At 36.5% G+C, this 13,326-nt stretch overlaps 1 protein-coding gene across 1 annotated transcript; it reads left to right on the top strand.

The window, feature by feature from the left end:
* Positions 1 to 927: 927 nt before the first annotated feature.
* LOC138436332 (olfactory receptor 8S1-like) lies at positions 928 to 1,936 on the top strand. Its single transcript, XM_069581957.1, has 2 exons — positions 928 to 1,690; positions 1,770 to 1,936. The coding sequence occupies exons 1-2, from the start codon at positions 928 to 930 to the stop codon at positions 1,934 to 1,936; spliced, it is 930 nt and encodes a 309-aa protein (XP_069438058.1).
* Positions 1,937 to 13,326: the final 11,390 nt, after the last annotated feature.

Here is a 13,326-nt window from a genome sequence, read left to right as displayed (position 1 = left end):
TTTGATCACTACCTCCTGTTCAATGTTATGAACCTCCGTCCACAGTTCTTCAGGCCCTGTCTATCAGATCTAATCCCTTGAATGTTTGTCACATAAACTGTATAATCATTAGGGATTTGATTCAGGTCAAACCTGAATGATTGAGTGGTTTTGCCTACTTTCTTCAATATAAGTCTGAATTTTACAATAAGTTCTTTGTGATCTGAACTACAGTCAGCTTCCAGTCTTATTTTTCTGATTGTATAGAGCTTCTCCAATTTCAGCTGCAAAGAATATAATCAATCTGATTTTGGTATTGATCATCCAGTGATTTTCATGTGTAGAGTCATCTCTTGTATTGTTAGAAGATGGTGTTTGCTGTGACCAGTGTGTTCTCTTGGCAAAACTCTGTTAGCCTTTGCCCTGCTCCATTTTGTACTCCAAGGTCAAACTTGCCTGTTACTCCAGGTATCTCTTGACTTCCTACTTTTGCATTCCAGTCTCCTATGATGAAAAGAACATCTTTTGGGGGTGTCAATTCTAGGTCTTGCAGGCCTTGAAGGTCTACACAGCTACCTCAGTGTAAATTGCTTCCATTCCATGCCTCCATAGAGAAATGATACTTATCCTTAACAATTTTGCTCCATTACCTTAAATTAGATGATATCACCAATTTTTCTCTAAATCAGAGTTCCCATTGCAGTTAATCACACTCTGTTTCAATTGTTTACCTTTATTTTTATATTCTCTTTTGAACTACTGCCTTTTAAAAAATTAGCAATGAATCTTATTCTCTATGTTCCATGAGACTGACACAAACCTTGACCCAAGTTGAATCCTTGTGATATTAAAAGACAATCAGTGCAGTATGAAAACTGCTTGGAGGAGGATAGTAGAAAGTTCACTGTCATGCTTTTCTTTATCATATTTAGGGACAAGTCTCTGTAAATGGCCTTGGGAAACCACAGCACCATGATGGAATCTATCCTCCTCGGGCTCTCTAGTGATCCCCATACCCAGGCTCTGCTCTTCGTGCTGTTCCTGCTGGTTTACCTCCTGACCTTGACAGGAAACATGACAATGATGCAAGTAATCAAGGCTGATTCTCACCTTCACACCCCCATGTACTACTTCCTGAGTCACCTCTCCTTCTTAGACCTCTGTTTCTCCTCTGTTACTGTGCCGAAGATGTTGGAAAACCTCCTTTCTAACAGGAAAACCATCTCTGTAGAGAGCTGTCTGGCTCAGGCTTTCTTTGTGTTTATCACTGCAGGGACTGAAGCCTCTCTACTCTCAGTCATGGCCTATGGCCGCTGTGTTGCCATCTGCCAACCACTACTCTACGGCCAGGTGATGAGTGAACAGTGGTATGCACTGCTTGTGTGGGGTTCATGGAGCCTGGGCATTCTGAACACACTCATCAGTGCCCCTCTGGCAACGAAAATGGGCTTCTGTGATACCCATATCATTCCACACTATAGCTGTGAACTGCCCTCAGTCTTCCTTCTCTCTTGCTCAGATGCTTCCACCAACCTCATTGCCATGCTCTGGTCCCTCATTCCACACGGCCTTGTAACTTCCCTCTCAATCTTCTTTTGCGCCTGCATAGTCTCCACCATCTTGAGCATCACCTCTATCTCTGGCAGAAGCAAAGCTTTTTCTATGTGCTCCTCCCGCCTCACCACAGTAATCTTGTTCTCTGGTTCAATAATAACGGTTATTATTATTATTAATAATAACCAAATAATGATAATGTTTATTATTTTGAACATTATTAAAAAATAATGATTTTCTCCGTTATTTCATGCCAACCTCAGGATGCTCTCTGGAGCTGGTCTCCTCTGTGCTGTACAGCGTAGTCATTCCCATGCTGAATCCTCTCATCTACAGCCTAAGGAACAAGGAGGTGAAAGCAGCTCTGCAAAGAACACTGGGAAAGTATTTACAATGTTTTTGAAGGCAGAATAAAGAGATAATGACAAGTAATTGCAAGAGAAATACATAAAGCAAGATATCACATCACTGACATTAGGAATTTTCTGACTGCTCATAATGTTAAATTTGGAAAAATTAATCAGAAAGGACTAAAGAAAAAATAATATAGATCTATTACACAATGGATCGTTCAGTTCAATCTTCTCAGAGGCAAAACATTGATTAAATATTCATGTGACACTGTAAAAATTTGCTTAGAACATATTCATCAATATTTCCTACTTGTTCTCATATATGCGTATTAAGGTGAGTTTGGTGTAAATTAGATATCAGAATTTGTAGCTGAGTTTGCAAAAGGCACTGAAAGCTATAGTTTTCCTAAGCAGAAAATTTCCTGAATCTTTGAAGGACAAAGGTCATAAGTTCATAGGGCCATTGGATAATGAGTTCAGGTTAAAGTTACAGGGAGATAAATGAGTGAGTCATCATAATGGGGCTAAAGCTATCCCAGATATTTTCTCTTACAGGGAGCTTAAGTTGGGAACTAGGCCTGTGGAGAATTCCACTCCGTGTGTGTGTGTGTGTGTGTGTGTGTGTGTGTGCTCAGTTGCTTCAGTCAAGTCTGACTCTTTGTAACCCATGGACTGTAGCCCGCCAGACTCCTCTGTCCTAGAGTAGCATAACAAAGCTATCCACCATTTTCTGGATTTAAGTAGGGCCCACAGCTACAGGTAGAGGCATACTGCCTGAAAAACACAAGGACAAAAACACAAGTACCGGGGCAAAGCACTTCTGTTTCTAAAATAAGCATACAGAAGTTAGGTTCTGGACAGAATTGCAAATGTGAAGTTAGGTTCTGGACAGAAGCCATGGTCAGTGGCTTCTTCCTTTCCTTTGTGGATCCTTTCCAATCCTTGATACCTCTTCTGATCTAAGTGCTCAGGGCAACATTTTTATTCCCTGAAGGAATCTTGCATTTCCTTAGGTTCAGTTCAGTTCAGTTCAGTCGCTCAGTCGTGTCTGACTCTTTGCGACCCCATGAATCGCAGCACGCCAGGCCTCCCTGTCCATCACCAACTCCCGGCGTTCACTCAGACTCACGTCCATCGAGTTAGTGATGCCATCCAGCCATCTCATCCTCTGTCATCCCCTTCTCCTCCTGCCCTCAATCCCTCCCAGCATCAGAGTCCTTAGGTTAGCAGTTGAAAAATAACTCACTGAAACTGAATATTCCTAAATGTCCTTAATGATACATTTCTATAGTAATACACTCATTTAAGTTCTATTATCAAAATATTTTAAAATTTCTTATAGGAGAAAAACATTTGAGCACCTGTAGTATTTTGAGATGTTTTTCACTTGGTTTTTGGAGAATGTAAAGGATAACTAGCCAACCGAGAAAAACCATTTTATGTTTAAATCATTTTAAATGCATATCAATAGGCCATTCTTGACATACAATTCATCAAGTATGCATTTTCAAATTATTTATCTGTTTTTTCTATTCATTCATATTTGTATACACATTATATCACAAGAAATTATAGATCAGTTTCACTGCTGCTCAATATTCATTTCTGAATAATGAGGTATTGCTCTGTGGACAGCAAATGTGATAGATGGTAATAGCTACAATAAAGCATTTGCTATTAAAGTTCCATTAACTTTTCATTACATTCAAAATAAAATGTTTTGTTACTATATCAAGTAATACACATTACCATGAACCAATCTGAAAGAAATAGAATTTATCAAAAGTTTCCAAACAGAGAAATGACAGGTCAGTCTCCCCTCCTTTCATGAATCCCTATGTTTGTAAGTAAATTTCTTGGTGCTTCCTTTACTTGATATCCAGGGAGTCATCCATGTCTCACCTACAAGAAAGGGAGGAAATGTCTGTCCATCAAACACACTTTGGAATTTCTCACAAGGACAAAAGCATGAAGTCTCACTCTCCTGCCTTGAAGACCTCAGAATTTCTTTTATGTATTGTTCAATGTGTTAGAATAATAGTATCAGATCTTTTTTATCACCTGTTAGAAGGCTGAGGGGGAAAGGATCTAATCACAGCTGCTAACAGTTTTATTTAAAATGAGGATTTCAAAGAATCGAATTGCCAGTCTAAGTCCGACGCAGGATATAGCATGCTTGGGGCTGGTGCACGGCGATGACCCAGAGAGATGTTATGGGGAGGGAGGTGGGAGGGGGGTTCATGTTTGGGAACGCATATACACCGGTGCTGGATTCATGTCAATGTATGGCAAAACCAATACAGTAAAATAAATAAATAAATAAATAAAATAAAATAAAATGAAGAATTCAGCATCTCTTCCACTGTGAGCCCAATAAATACATTCAATTTGGTCTGGCATAGCTGATTCCAACTTGTATATTTTCTTAGAATGTCTTTTAGTACCATAGGCTTCTTCTTTTGATAGAATGTTAATTTTTATGCATTCAAATATGCTTAACTTCTTTTACAAAGATTCTTTTTTCCCTAAGCTTATAAAATGATTTCATTAATATGTGGTAAACAATAATATCAAACATGTTTTGAACATTTAATTTGTCTCAGAACTCAAATACTTTACATTCACCCTCCCATTAATTATTGACATCATACCTTATTATGTATAAGGTAGAGTTTGATCAGCCAGGTTATATGAACAAGGAAACTGAGAACGAAAGAGGTTAATAAAAATAACTCAGTCATCCATATTAAATGATGTAACTTTGAATCAAACTAGGCAGCTCAGAATCTAGAGGCCATGTTCTTAACTAATGCAAAACAGACAAACTGAAACAAATGTGACTTGATTATTGATGTAAATAATGACTTGCTCTAGCTTTCTATATACGCACATGCAGACACACACACACACTTACAGAGAACTATTTGTTGTCCACTGGTACAAGCAAGTAAATTTCAAGTCTGAAATGCTACAAAGAAGCTTTGCTGTATAGAAATTTCTATTCCTCGTATAATCTTCATTGTCTGATGAGGAAAACTTTTTTCCAATTCCTTTTTAATTTCACATCCATTCTTCTTAAGGTATAAGGGTGCATGCATTTGCAGAACACAGGCCACATATAGTAGCCCACACTAGTCGTCTGGTTTTGTTCTTATCTTTAGTGGGTCCTGAGACCATCTTTGTGGTTCTCTCTTTGTCAAATAGGCAACTAGTGAATGTTTAGTGCATGCTGTGTTAGATGATTCTAATGCCAGTGCTTAAGTCTGTGGCAAGAAGTCATGTCTTTCTAAAAATTACAAATACATTTTAACATGGCTTTGCATATTCCATTTATATTTAAAATTATCTGATTTACTGTTATCATAGGCTCCCTTGGACTACAAGGAGATTCAACTAGTCCATCCTAAAGGAAATCAGTCCTGAGTGTTCATTGGAAGGACTGATGTTGAAGCTGAAACTCCAGTACTCTGGCCACCTGATGTGAAGAGCTGACTCATTTGAAAAGACTGTGATGCTGGAAAAGATTGAAGGTGGGAGAAGAAGGGGACAACAGAAAATGAGATGGTTGGATGGCATCACAGATGGACATGAGTTTGAGTAAACTCCAGGAGTTGGTGATGGACAGGGAGGCCATGCAGCAGTCCATGGGGTCGCAAAGGGTTGGACACGACTGAGGGGCTGAACTGACTGACTGTTACTATGTGAAACTGAAAGTGAAGTCGCTCAGTTGTGTCCGACTCTTTGCAACCCCATGGACTGTAGCCTACCAGGCTCCTCCATCCATGGGATTCTCCAGGCAAGAGTACTGGAGTGGGGTGCCATTTCCTTCTCCAGGGGATCTTCCCAACCCAGGGATCAAACCCAGGTCTCCCACATTGCAGGCAGACGCTTTAACCTCTGAGCCACCAGGGAAGCCCTATATTATGTGAAATGTGATGCTAAAGGAATCAGAATTTCCAGAATTATTTAATGTCAATTTATACCTTTCTCATGCCCCATTTACAAACTCATATTTAATGATTTGACTTAAATAATGGCCTTTCTTACTCTTTTGGTATCTGATGTCCTTCAAGTGGAGTCTTTTCACAATCACTACTTTCAAAAAATAAACAAGTAAACAAACAAACAATTCTGAAAGCTTTATAACCTTCCATAGAATGTTTCAGGTGTCCACCTAGTATGGGGCAGTTTAGGGTTGCCAGATAAAACTGAACTCTAAGGCCAGTCAAAAGGGAATTATTATTTATTCTCTTGATGTTTATTTCGGTGAGCAGTTTTTAATTGCTATGGGGCTTTTTAGGTGGCTTAGTGGTAAAGAATCCACCTGCCAATGCAGGAGACACAAGAGGCAAGGGTTTGAATCCTGGGATGGAAAGATCCCCTGGAGTAGGAAATGGCAACCACTCCAGTATTCTTGCCTGGAGAATCCCATGGACAGAGGAGCCTGGTGGGCTGCGGTCCATAGGCTCACAAAGAGTAGGCCAAATTCATCAATCTTTCCTTTTATGTTTAATTAGACTTTTTCTTTCTCATTTAAGAATCACTACATATCTGAAAGTCATAAAGAAATTATCCTTTTTTCTCTACAACATTTATTGTTTTACCTTTATGTTTGTGTCTCTGCAGTAAATTAATTTGATTATAATGAGTCAGGAGTCAAGGTTTACTTTGTATATAATATATTTGACTTGTCAAAAAGACTGTTAATACTCTCCCCACTGAATTTGAATGTAATCTTTGCTATAAATCAGATGATGTTATATGAATCAATCTGTTTCCAGACTCTCAGCTCTCTACAGTTTGTCTATGTCTCTCTCCATCAATATGACTCCATACTCTAAGCTTTACACATTCTTGTTTTTAAGATTGTTTCTAGGCTGTTCTAGGTTCTTTGCATTTTTATATAAATTTTAAAACAATGATGTCAATTTTTATACAAATAACCTGCTAGACTTTTACATTAGAGATCAATTTAAGGAGAAATGACAGCTTACATTTATAGTCTTCCAATACATGAACATGGTATATTACTCATTTGTTTAGGTCTCCTTTAATTTATCTCTGCAAAGTTTATAGTTTGATGTGTAGAAGTTGTCTGTGTCTTCTGTAAAATTTATTCCTAGGAAAATGACTTTTTTATTCCATTGAATAAGAATTATTTTTATTTTTCTAACTGATTAATACTAGTAGTTATGAACAAAATAGACTTTTGTATATAGAACTTATATATCAGCTACTTTGTTAACTTTATTTGGTTCTAGAGGGATGGGTGAGATTTTAGGCTTTTTTTTTTCTACATTCACAGTTATATTATCATGTGGTTTTATTCTCCATTTCCAGGTTGCTATGCACAAAGTTTGTTTATCTTATTTTTAAAATTTTTTTTATTTTTTCCTTTACAATACTGTATTGGTTTTGCCATATGTCAACATGAATCCTATTTTATTGCACTGACTAGGAATTCTTTATCTTATTTTATTGCACTGACTAGGAACTCTAGTAAAAATACTTGGAAGCTCTGAAAGTATTAATGGACATCTACTTCATTTTCCTAAATTCAGAGGGAAAAGTATTTAGCATTTGATCCTTAATAATGTTACCAGCAGATTTTTTGGTAAATGCTTTTTATCATATTCAGAATGTGTGCTTACATTCCTAATTTGTTGAGAATTATAGTCATTACTGAATGCTGAACACTGTAAGTTGCTTTTCATAAATCTATTGATATGATCTTATATTTGTATTATGTTATTAATTTGATGAATTACATTGATTCTTTAAATTTTAAAATTGTGGTAGTCATGACACAGAATTTGCCATTTTAACCATTTTCTAGTGCAAATTCAGTTCACAGGCATTCAGAACATTACACTGTTGTGTAACCATCACCACAATCCATCTCCAGGACTTTTTCATCTTCCAAAACAGAAACTCCATAGCCATTAAATAATAACTCCTATTTCTCCTTCCCTTAGTCCATGACAACCACCATTCTACTTTCTGTTTCTATGAATTTGATTATTCTAGATGTCTCATATAAGTGAAATCATGCAATATCTGTGACTGGTTTATTTCACTTGATGTCATCAGTGAAAATGAAGTCGCTCAGTCGTGCCCGACTCTTAGCGAGTTCATCTTTATTGGAGCATGTCAGAATTTCCTTTCCTTTGTAAGGTTGAACAATCTTCCACCTATGTATATACCATGTGTTGCTTATTCATTTATCCACTGATGGACATTTGGATTTTTCTGCCTTTTGGCTATTGTGAATAATGCTGCTTTGAACAATGGGGTGAGAGTACTTGTTTGAGTCCTCGCTTTCAATTCCTTTGGGTATATACTTAGAGGAAGAATTGCTGGATCACATGATGATTCTGTGTTTAATTTTATTTTGAGGAAAACCACTGTTTTCCACAGTATCTACACCATTTTAGATTTCCACCAACTTACAGGATTCCAATCTCTCCACATCCTAGCTAACACTCCTCATTTTCTGGGTTTTGTTGTTTTGCTATTATAACAGCTATTCTAATGGATAAAGTGTTTTCTCATTGTGATTTAGATATATTTCCCATTGATTTTTGACTACTATTAGGTTAATCTAGCATCCCCAAAATGTGCTCATTATAGTAGGTTATCTTTTTTAACGCACATACTTCTGAAACTTTTTAAGCTTTTATTTCGAAATATATATACTTTTTAAATTTTTTATTTTTTATTAAAGTGCAGTTGATTTACAATGTTTCAGGTGTACAGCAAAATGATTCCGCTATATACATGAATATATATATTCTATTCTTTTTTAGATCCTTTTTCATTACAGGTTGTTATAAAATATTGAATATGGTTTCCTGTGCTATACAGTAGGTTCTTGTTAGTTGTCTGTTTTATACATAGTAGTATCTGTTAATCCCAAATTCCAAATGTATCCCTCCTTTCCCTTTTCCCTTTGGTAACCATAAGTTTATTTCCTATGTCTGTGAGTCTAATCCTGTTTTGTAAATAAGTTTGTTTGTATAATTTTTTAGATTCTACATCTAAGTGACATTGTGTGACATTTATCTTTCTCTGTCTTATTTCACTTAGCATGATAATCTCTAAGTCCATCCACGACCTAATGAAAAGGCGTTATTTCATTCATTTCTATGGCAAGGTAATATTCCATTGTATATATATTTATACCACATCTTCTTTACCTATTCATCTGTCAGGGGACATTTAGGGTGCTTTCATGTCTTGGCTATTGCAAATAGTGTTTCCATGAACATTGGGGCACATGTGTCTTTTCAAATTAGAATTTTCTCCAGGTATGTTGCCCAGGAGTGGGATTGCCACATCATATGGTAACTCTATTTTTAGTATGTTAAGGAACCTTCATACTGTTCTCCATAGTGGCTACATATATTTATATCTCAATAGACGCACAACTTACATCTCAATAGATGCAGGAAAAGCTTCAGATAAAATTCAACATTCATTCATGATAAAAACTCTCCAGAAAGTGGCCATAGAGGAAACATATCTCAACATAATAAAAGCCATATATGACAAACGCACAGCTAACATCATACTCAATGGTGAAAAACTGAAAGTATTCCCTATTAGATTAGGAATAAGACAAAATGCCCTCTCTCACCACTTTTGCTCAACATAGTTTTAGAACTTCTAACCACTGCAATCAGAGTAGAAAAGGAAATACAAGAAATGTAAATTGAAAAAAAAAGAAGTAAAATTGTCACTTTTGCAAATGACATAATACTACACATAAAAAATCCTAAATGTACTATCAGAAAACTGTTAGCACTCATTAATGAATTTGGGAAAGTTTCAGGATACAAAATTAATATACAGAAATCTATTGCATTTCTATACACTAACAACAAAAGCTACCTAAAGAGGCAAAAGAACTGTACCCCAATACTTATAAGACAATGAGGAAAGGAAATGAAGATGACATAAACAGATGGAAAGATGTATTGGAAGACTCATTACTTTAAAACGAGCATACAACCCAAGGCAATCTACAAATTCAATGCAATTCCTATCAAGTTACCAATGGCATTTTTCAGAGAACTAAAACAGAACAAAATATTACATTTTCATGGAAACATAAAAGACCCTAAATAGCCAAAACAACCTTTAGAAAGAAGAATGGATCTGGAAGAATCATGCTCCCTGACTTCAGATTATATTGCAAACCTACACTAACAAAAACAGTATGGTACTGGCACAAAAAAACAGACACATAGATCAATGGATCAATGGATCAGAGGATAGAAAGTTCATAAATAAACCATGCACTTATGGCCAATTAATATGAAAGAAAGGAGGCAAGAATATAAATATGAATAAGGCTCTTTAATAAATGGTGCTGAGAAAACTGCACAGCTACATGTAAAAGAATGAAATTAGAACATTGTCTAACACCATGCACAAAAAAATAAGCTCAAAATAAAGGCCTAAATGTAAGATCATATGCTATAAAATTCCTAGAGGAAACTCTTGGACATAAAACACAACAAAATTCTTTTGATTCATCTTCTCAAATAATGGAAATAAAAACAAAAATAAATAAATGGGGCCTAATTAAATATAAAAGATTTTGCACAGTAAAACAAACCATTCATAAAGTGAAAAGACAACCTATGAAATGGGAGAAAATATCTGCAAACAATGTGACCAACAAGGGATTAATTTCCAAAATACACAAGTATCTCATACAGTTCAATATTTTAAAAAATTGAAAAATAGGAATAAGACCTAAATAGATATTTCTCCAAAGAAGTCCTAGATAAACAACAGGTAAATGAAAAGATGCCCAACATTACTAATTATTATAGAAATGAAAATCAAAACTATAATGAGTTATCAACTTACAAAAATCAGAGCAGCCAATCATAAAACCTACAAATGATAAATGCTACAGAGAGTGTGGAGCAAAGGGAATCCTCCCACACTGTTGGTTGGAATGTAATATGTTATCTTTTTAATATACTGCTTGACTATATTTGCTATGTTTTGTTTGCAATTTTTCCATTGACATTCATGATACATACTATTTTCTTTTCTTTTCAATGTTCCTCTCAGATTTTAGTTTCAGGGTTGTTACTGACTTCATAAAACAGGTTGAGAACAGTTCCAACCATCTCTATTCTCTAAATAAATTTGTGTATAAAATTGGAAAGATTTCTTTGCCAGGGAATTTATGAGTTTCTAGAGACTCTTTATGGAAAATTTTATAATTATGTATTTAATTCACTTAACCTATTACAGTCATCAAATATATCTCTCCTTATGTTATATTTGTTAGGTTGAATTTCACAAGGAATTTGTGTATTTAATATGTTTTCATATTCAACATTTAAATTTCATACTTCATATTTCAGCACTGAAAAAACAAAAATCATGCATCCAGTCCCATCACTTCATGGCAAACAAATGGGGAAACAATGGAAACAATGACAGACTTTATTTTGGGGGACTCCAAAGTCACTGCAGATGGTGATTGCAGCCATGAAATTAAAAGACACTTGCTCCTTGGAAGAAAAGCTATAATCAACCTAGACAGCATTTTTAAAAGCAGGGACATTAGTTTGCTGACAAAGGTCCATCTAGTCAAAGCTATGGTTTTTCCAGTAGTCATGTATGGATGTGAGAGTTGGACTATAAAGAAAGCTGAGTGCCAAAGAATTGATGTTTTTGAACTGTGGTGTTGGAGAAGACTCTTGAGAGTCCCGAGGACTGCAAGGAGATCCAACCAGTCCATGCAAAAGGAAATCAGTCCTGAATATTCATTGGAAGGACTGATGCTGAGGCTGAAACTCCAATACTTTGGCCACCTGATGTGAAGAACTGACTCATTTGAAAAGATCCTGATGCTGGGAAAGATTGAAGGGGGAGGAAAAGGGGACAACAGAGGATGAGATGGTTGGATGGCATCACTGACTCGATGAACATAAGTTTGATCAAGCTCTAGGAGTTGATGATGCACAGAGAAGCCTGTGTTCTACAGTCCATGAGGTTGCAAAGAATCAGACATGACTGAGTGACTGAACTGAACTGAATATGTTTTTTAAAGTATTTGGTAAGTTTGTACATCATATCTTTCTAATATCTTTTTAATGTCTGTAGAATTTGTGGTAATATCATCCTTTCAATTCAGATATCACTAATTTCTCTTTCTTTCCTTTCTTTCCTCTATCTTTCTTTCCTTCCTTCCTTCCTTGTCATCACTGTGAGGAGTTTGTCAGCTATACTAATCTTTTCTTGGAATCAATTCTGGTTTGCTTATTTTCCATTGTATTTGTTCAGTTCAGTCGCTCAATCGTGTCCGACTCTTTATGACCCCATGAACCACAGCACGCCAGGCCTCATGTCCATCACCAACTCCCAGAGCCTACACAAACTCATGTCCATTGAGTCAGTAATGCCATCCAACCATCTCATCCTCTGTCGTCCCCTTCTCCTCCTGCCTTCAATCTTTCCCAACATCAGAGTCTTTTCAAATGTGTCAGCTCTTCGCATCAGGTGGTCAAAGTATTGGAGTTTCTGCTTCAACACAAGTCCTTCCAATGAACATCCAGGACTGATCTCCTTCAGAATGGACTGGTTGGATCTCCTTGCAGTCCAAGGGACTCTCAAGAGTCTTCTCCAACACCACAGTTCAAAAGCATCAATTCTTCTGCACTCAGCTTTCTTTATAGTCCAACTCTCACATCCATACATGACTACTGGAAAAACCATAGCCTTGATTAGATAGACCTTTGTTGACAAAGTAATGTCCCTGCTTTTTAATATGCTGCCTAGGTTGGTCATAACTTTCCTTCCAAAGAGTAAGCATCTTTTAATTTCATGGCTGTAATCACCATCTGCAGTGATTTTGGAGCCCCCCAAAAATAAAGTCAGCCACTGTTTCCCCATCTATTTCCCATGAAGTGATGGGACCAGATGCCATGATCTTAGTTTTCTGAATGTTGAGCTTTAAGCCAACTTTTTCACTCTCCTCTTTCACTTTCATCAAGAGGCTTCTTAGTTCCTCTTCACTTTCTGCCATAAGGGTGGTGTCATCTGCATATCTGAGGTTATTGATATTTCTCCTGGCAATCTTGATTCCAGCTTGCCCAGCACTTCTCATGATGTACTCTGCATATAAGTTAAATAAGCAGGGTGACAATATACAGCCTTGACATACTCCTTTTCCTATTTGGAACCAGTCTGTTGTTCCATGTCCAGTTCTAACTGTTGCTTCCTGGCCTGCATACAGATTTCTCAAGAGGCAGGTCAGGTAGTCTAGTATGCCCATCTCTTTCAGAATTTTCCACAGTTTATTGTGATCCACACAGTCAAATGCTTTGGCATAGTCAATAAAGCAGAAATAGATGTTTTTCTAGAACTCTCTTGCTTTTTCGATGGTCCAGTAAATGTTCTATATATGCTTTAT

Source organism: Ovis canadensis, chromosome 3, assembly GCF_042477335.2.
Source record: "Ovis canadensis isolate MfBH-ARS-UI-01 breed Bighorn chromosome 3, ARS-UI_OviCan_v2, whole genome shotgun sequence".
Lineage (NCBI taxonomy): Eukaryota > Metazoa > Chordata > Mammalia > Artiodactyla > Bovidae > Ovis > Ovis canadensis.
The sequence above is the reverse complement of the archived record's forward strand: the minus strand, read 5'-3'. Positions and strand labels throughout refer to the sequence as shown.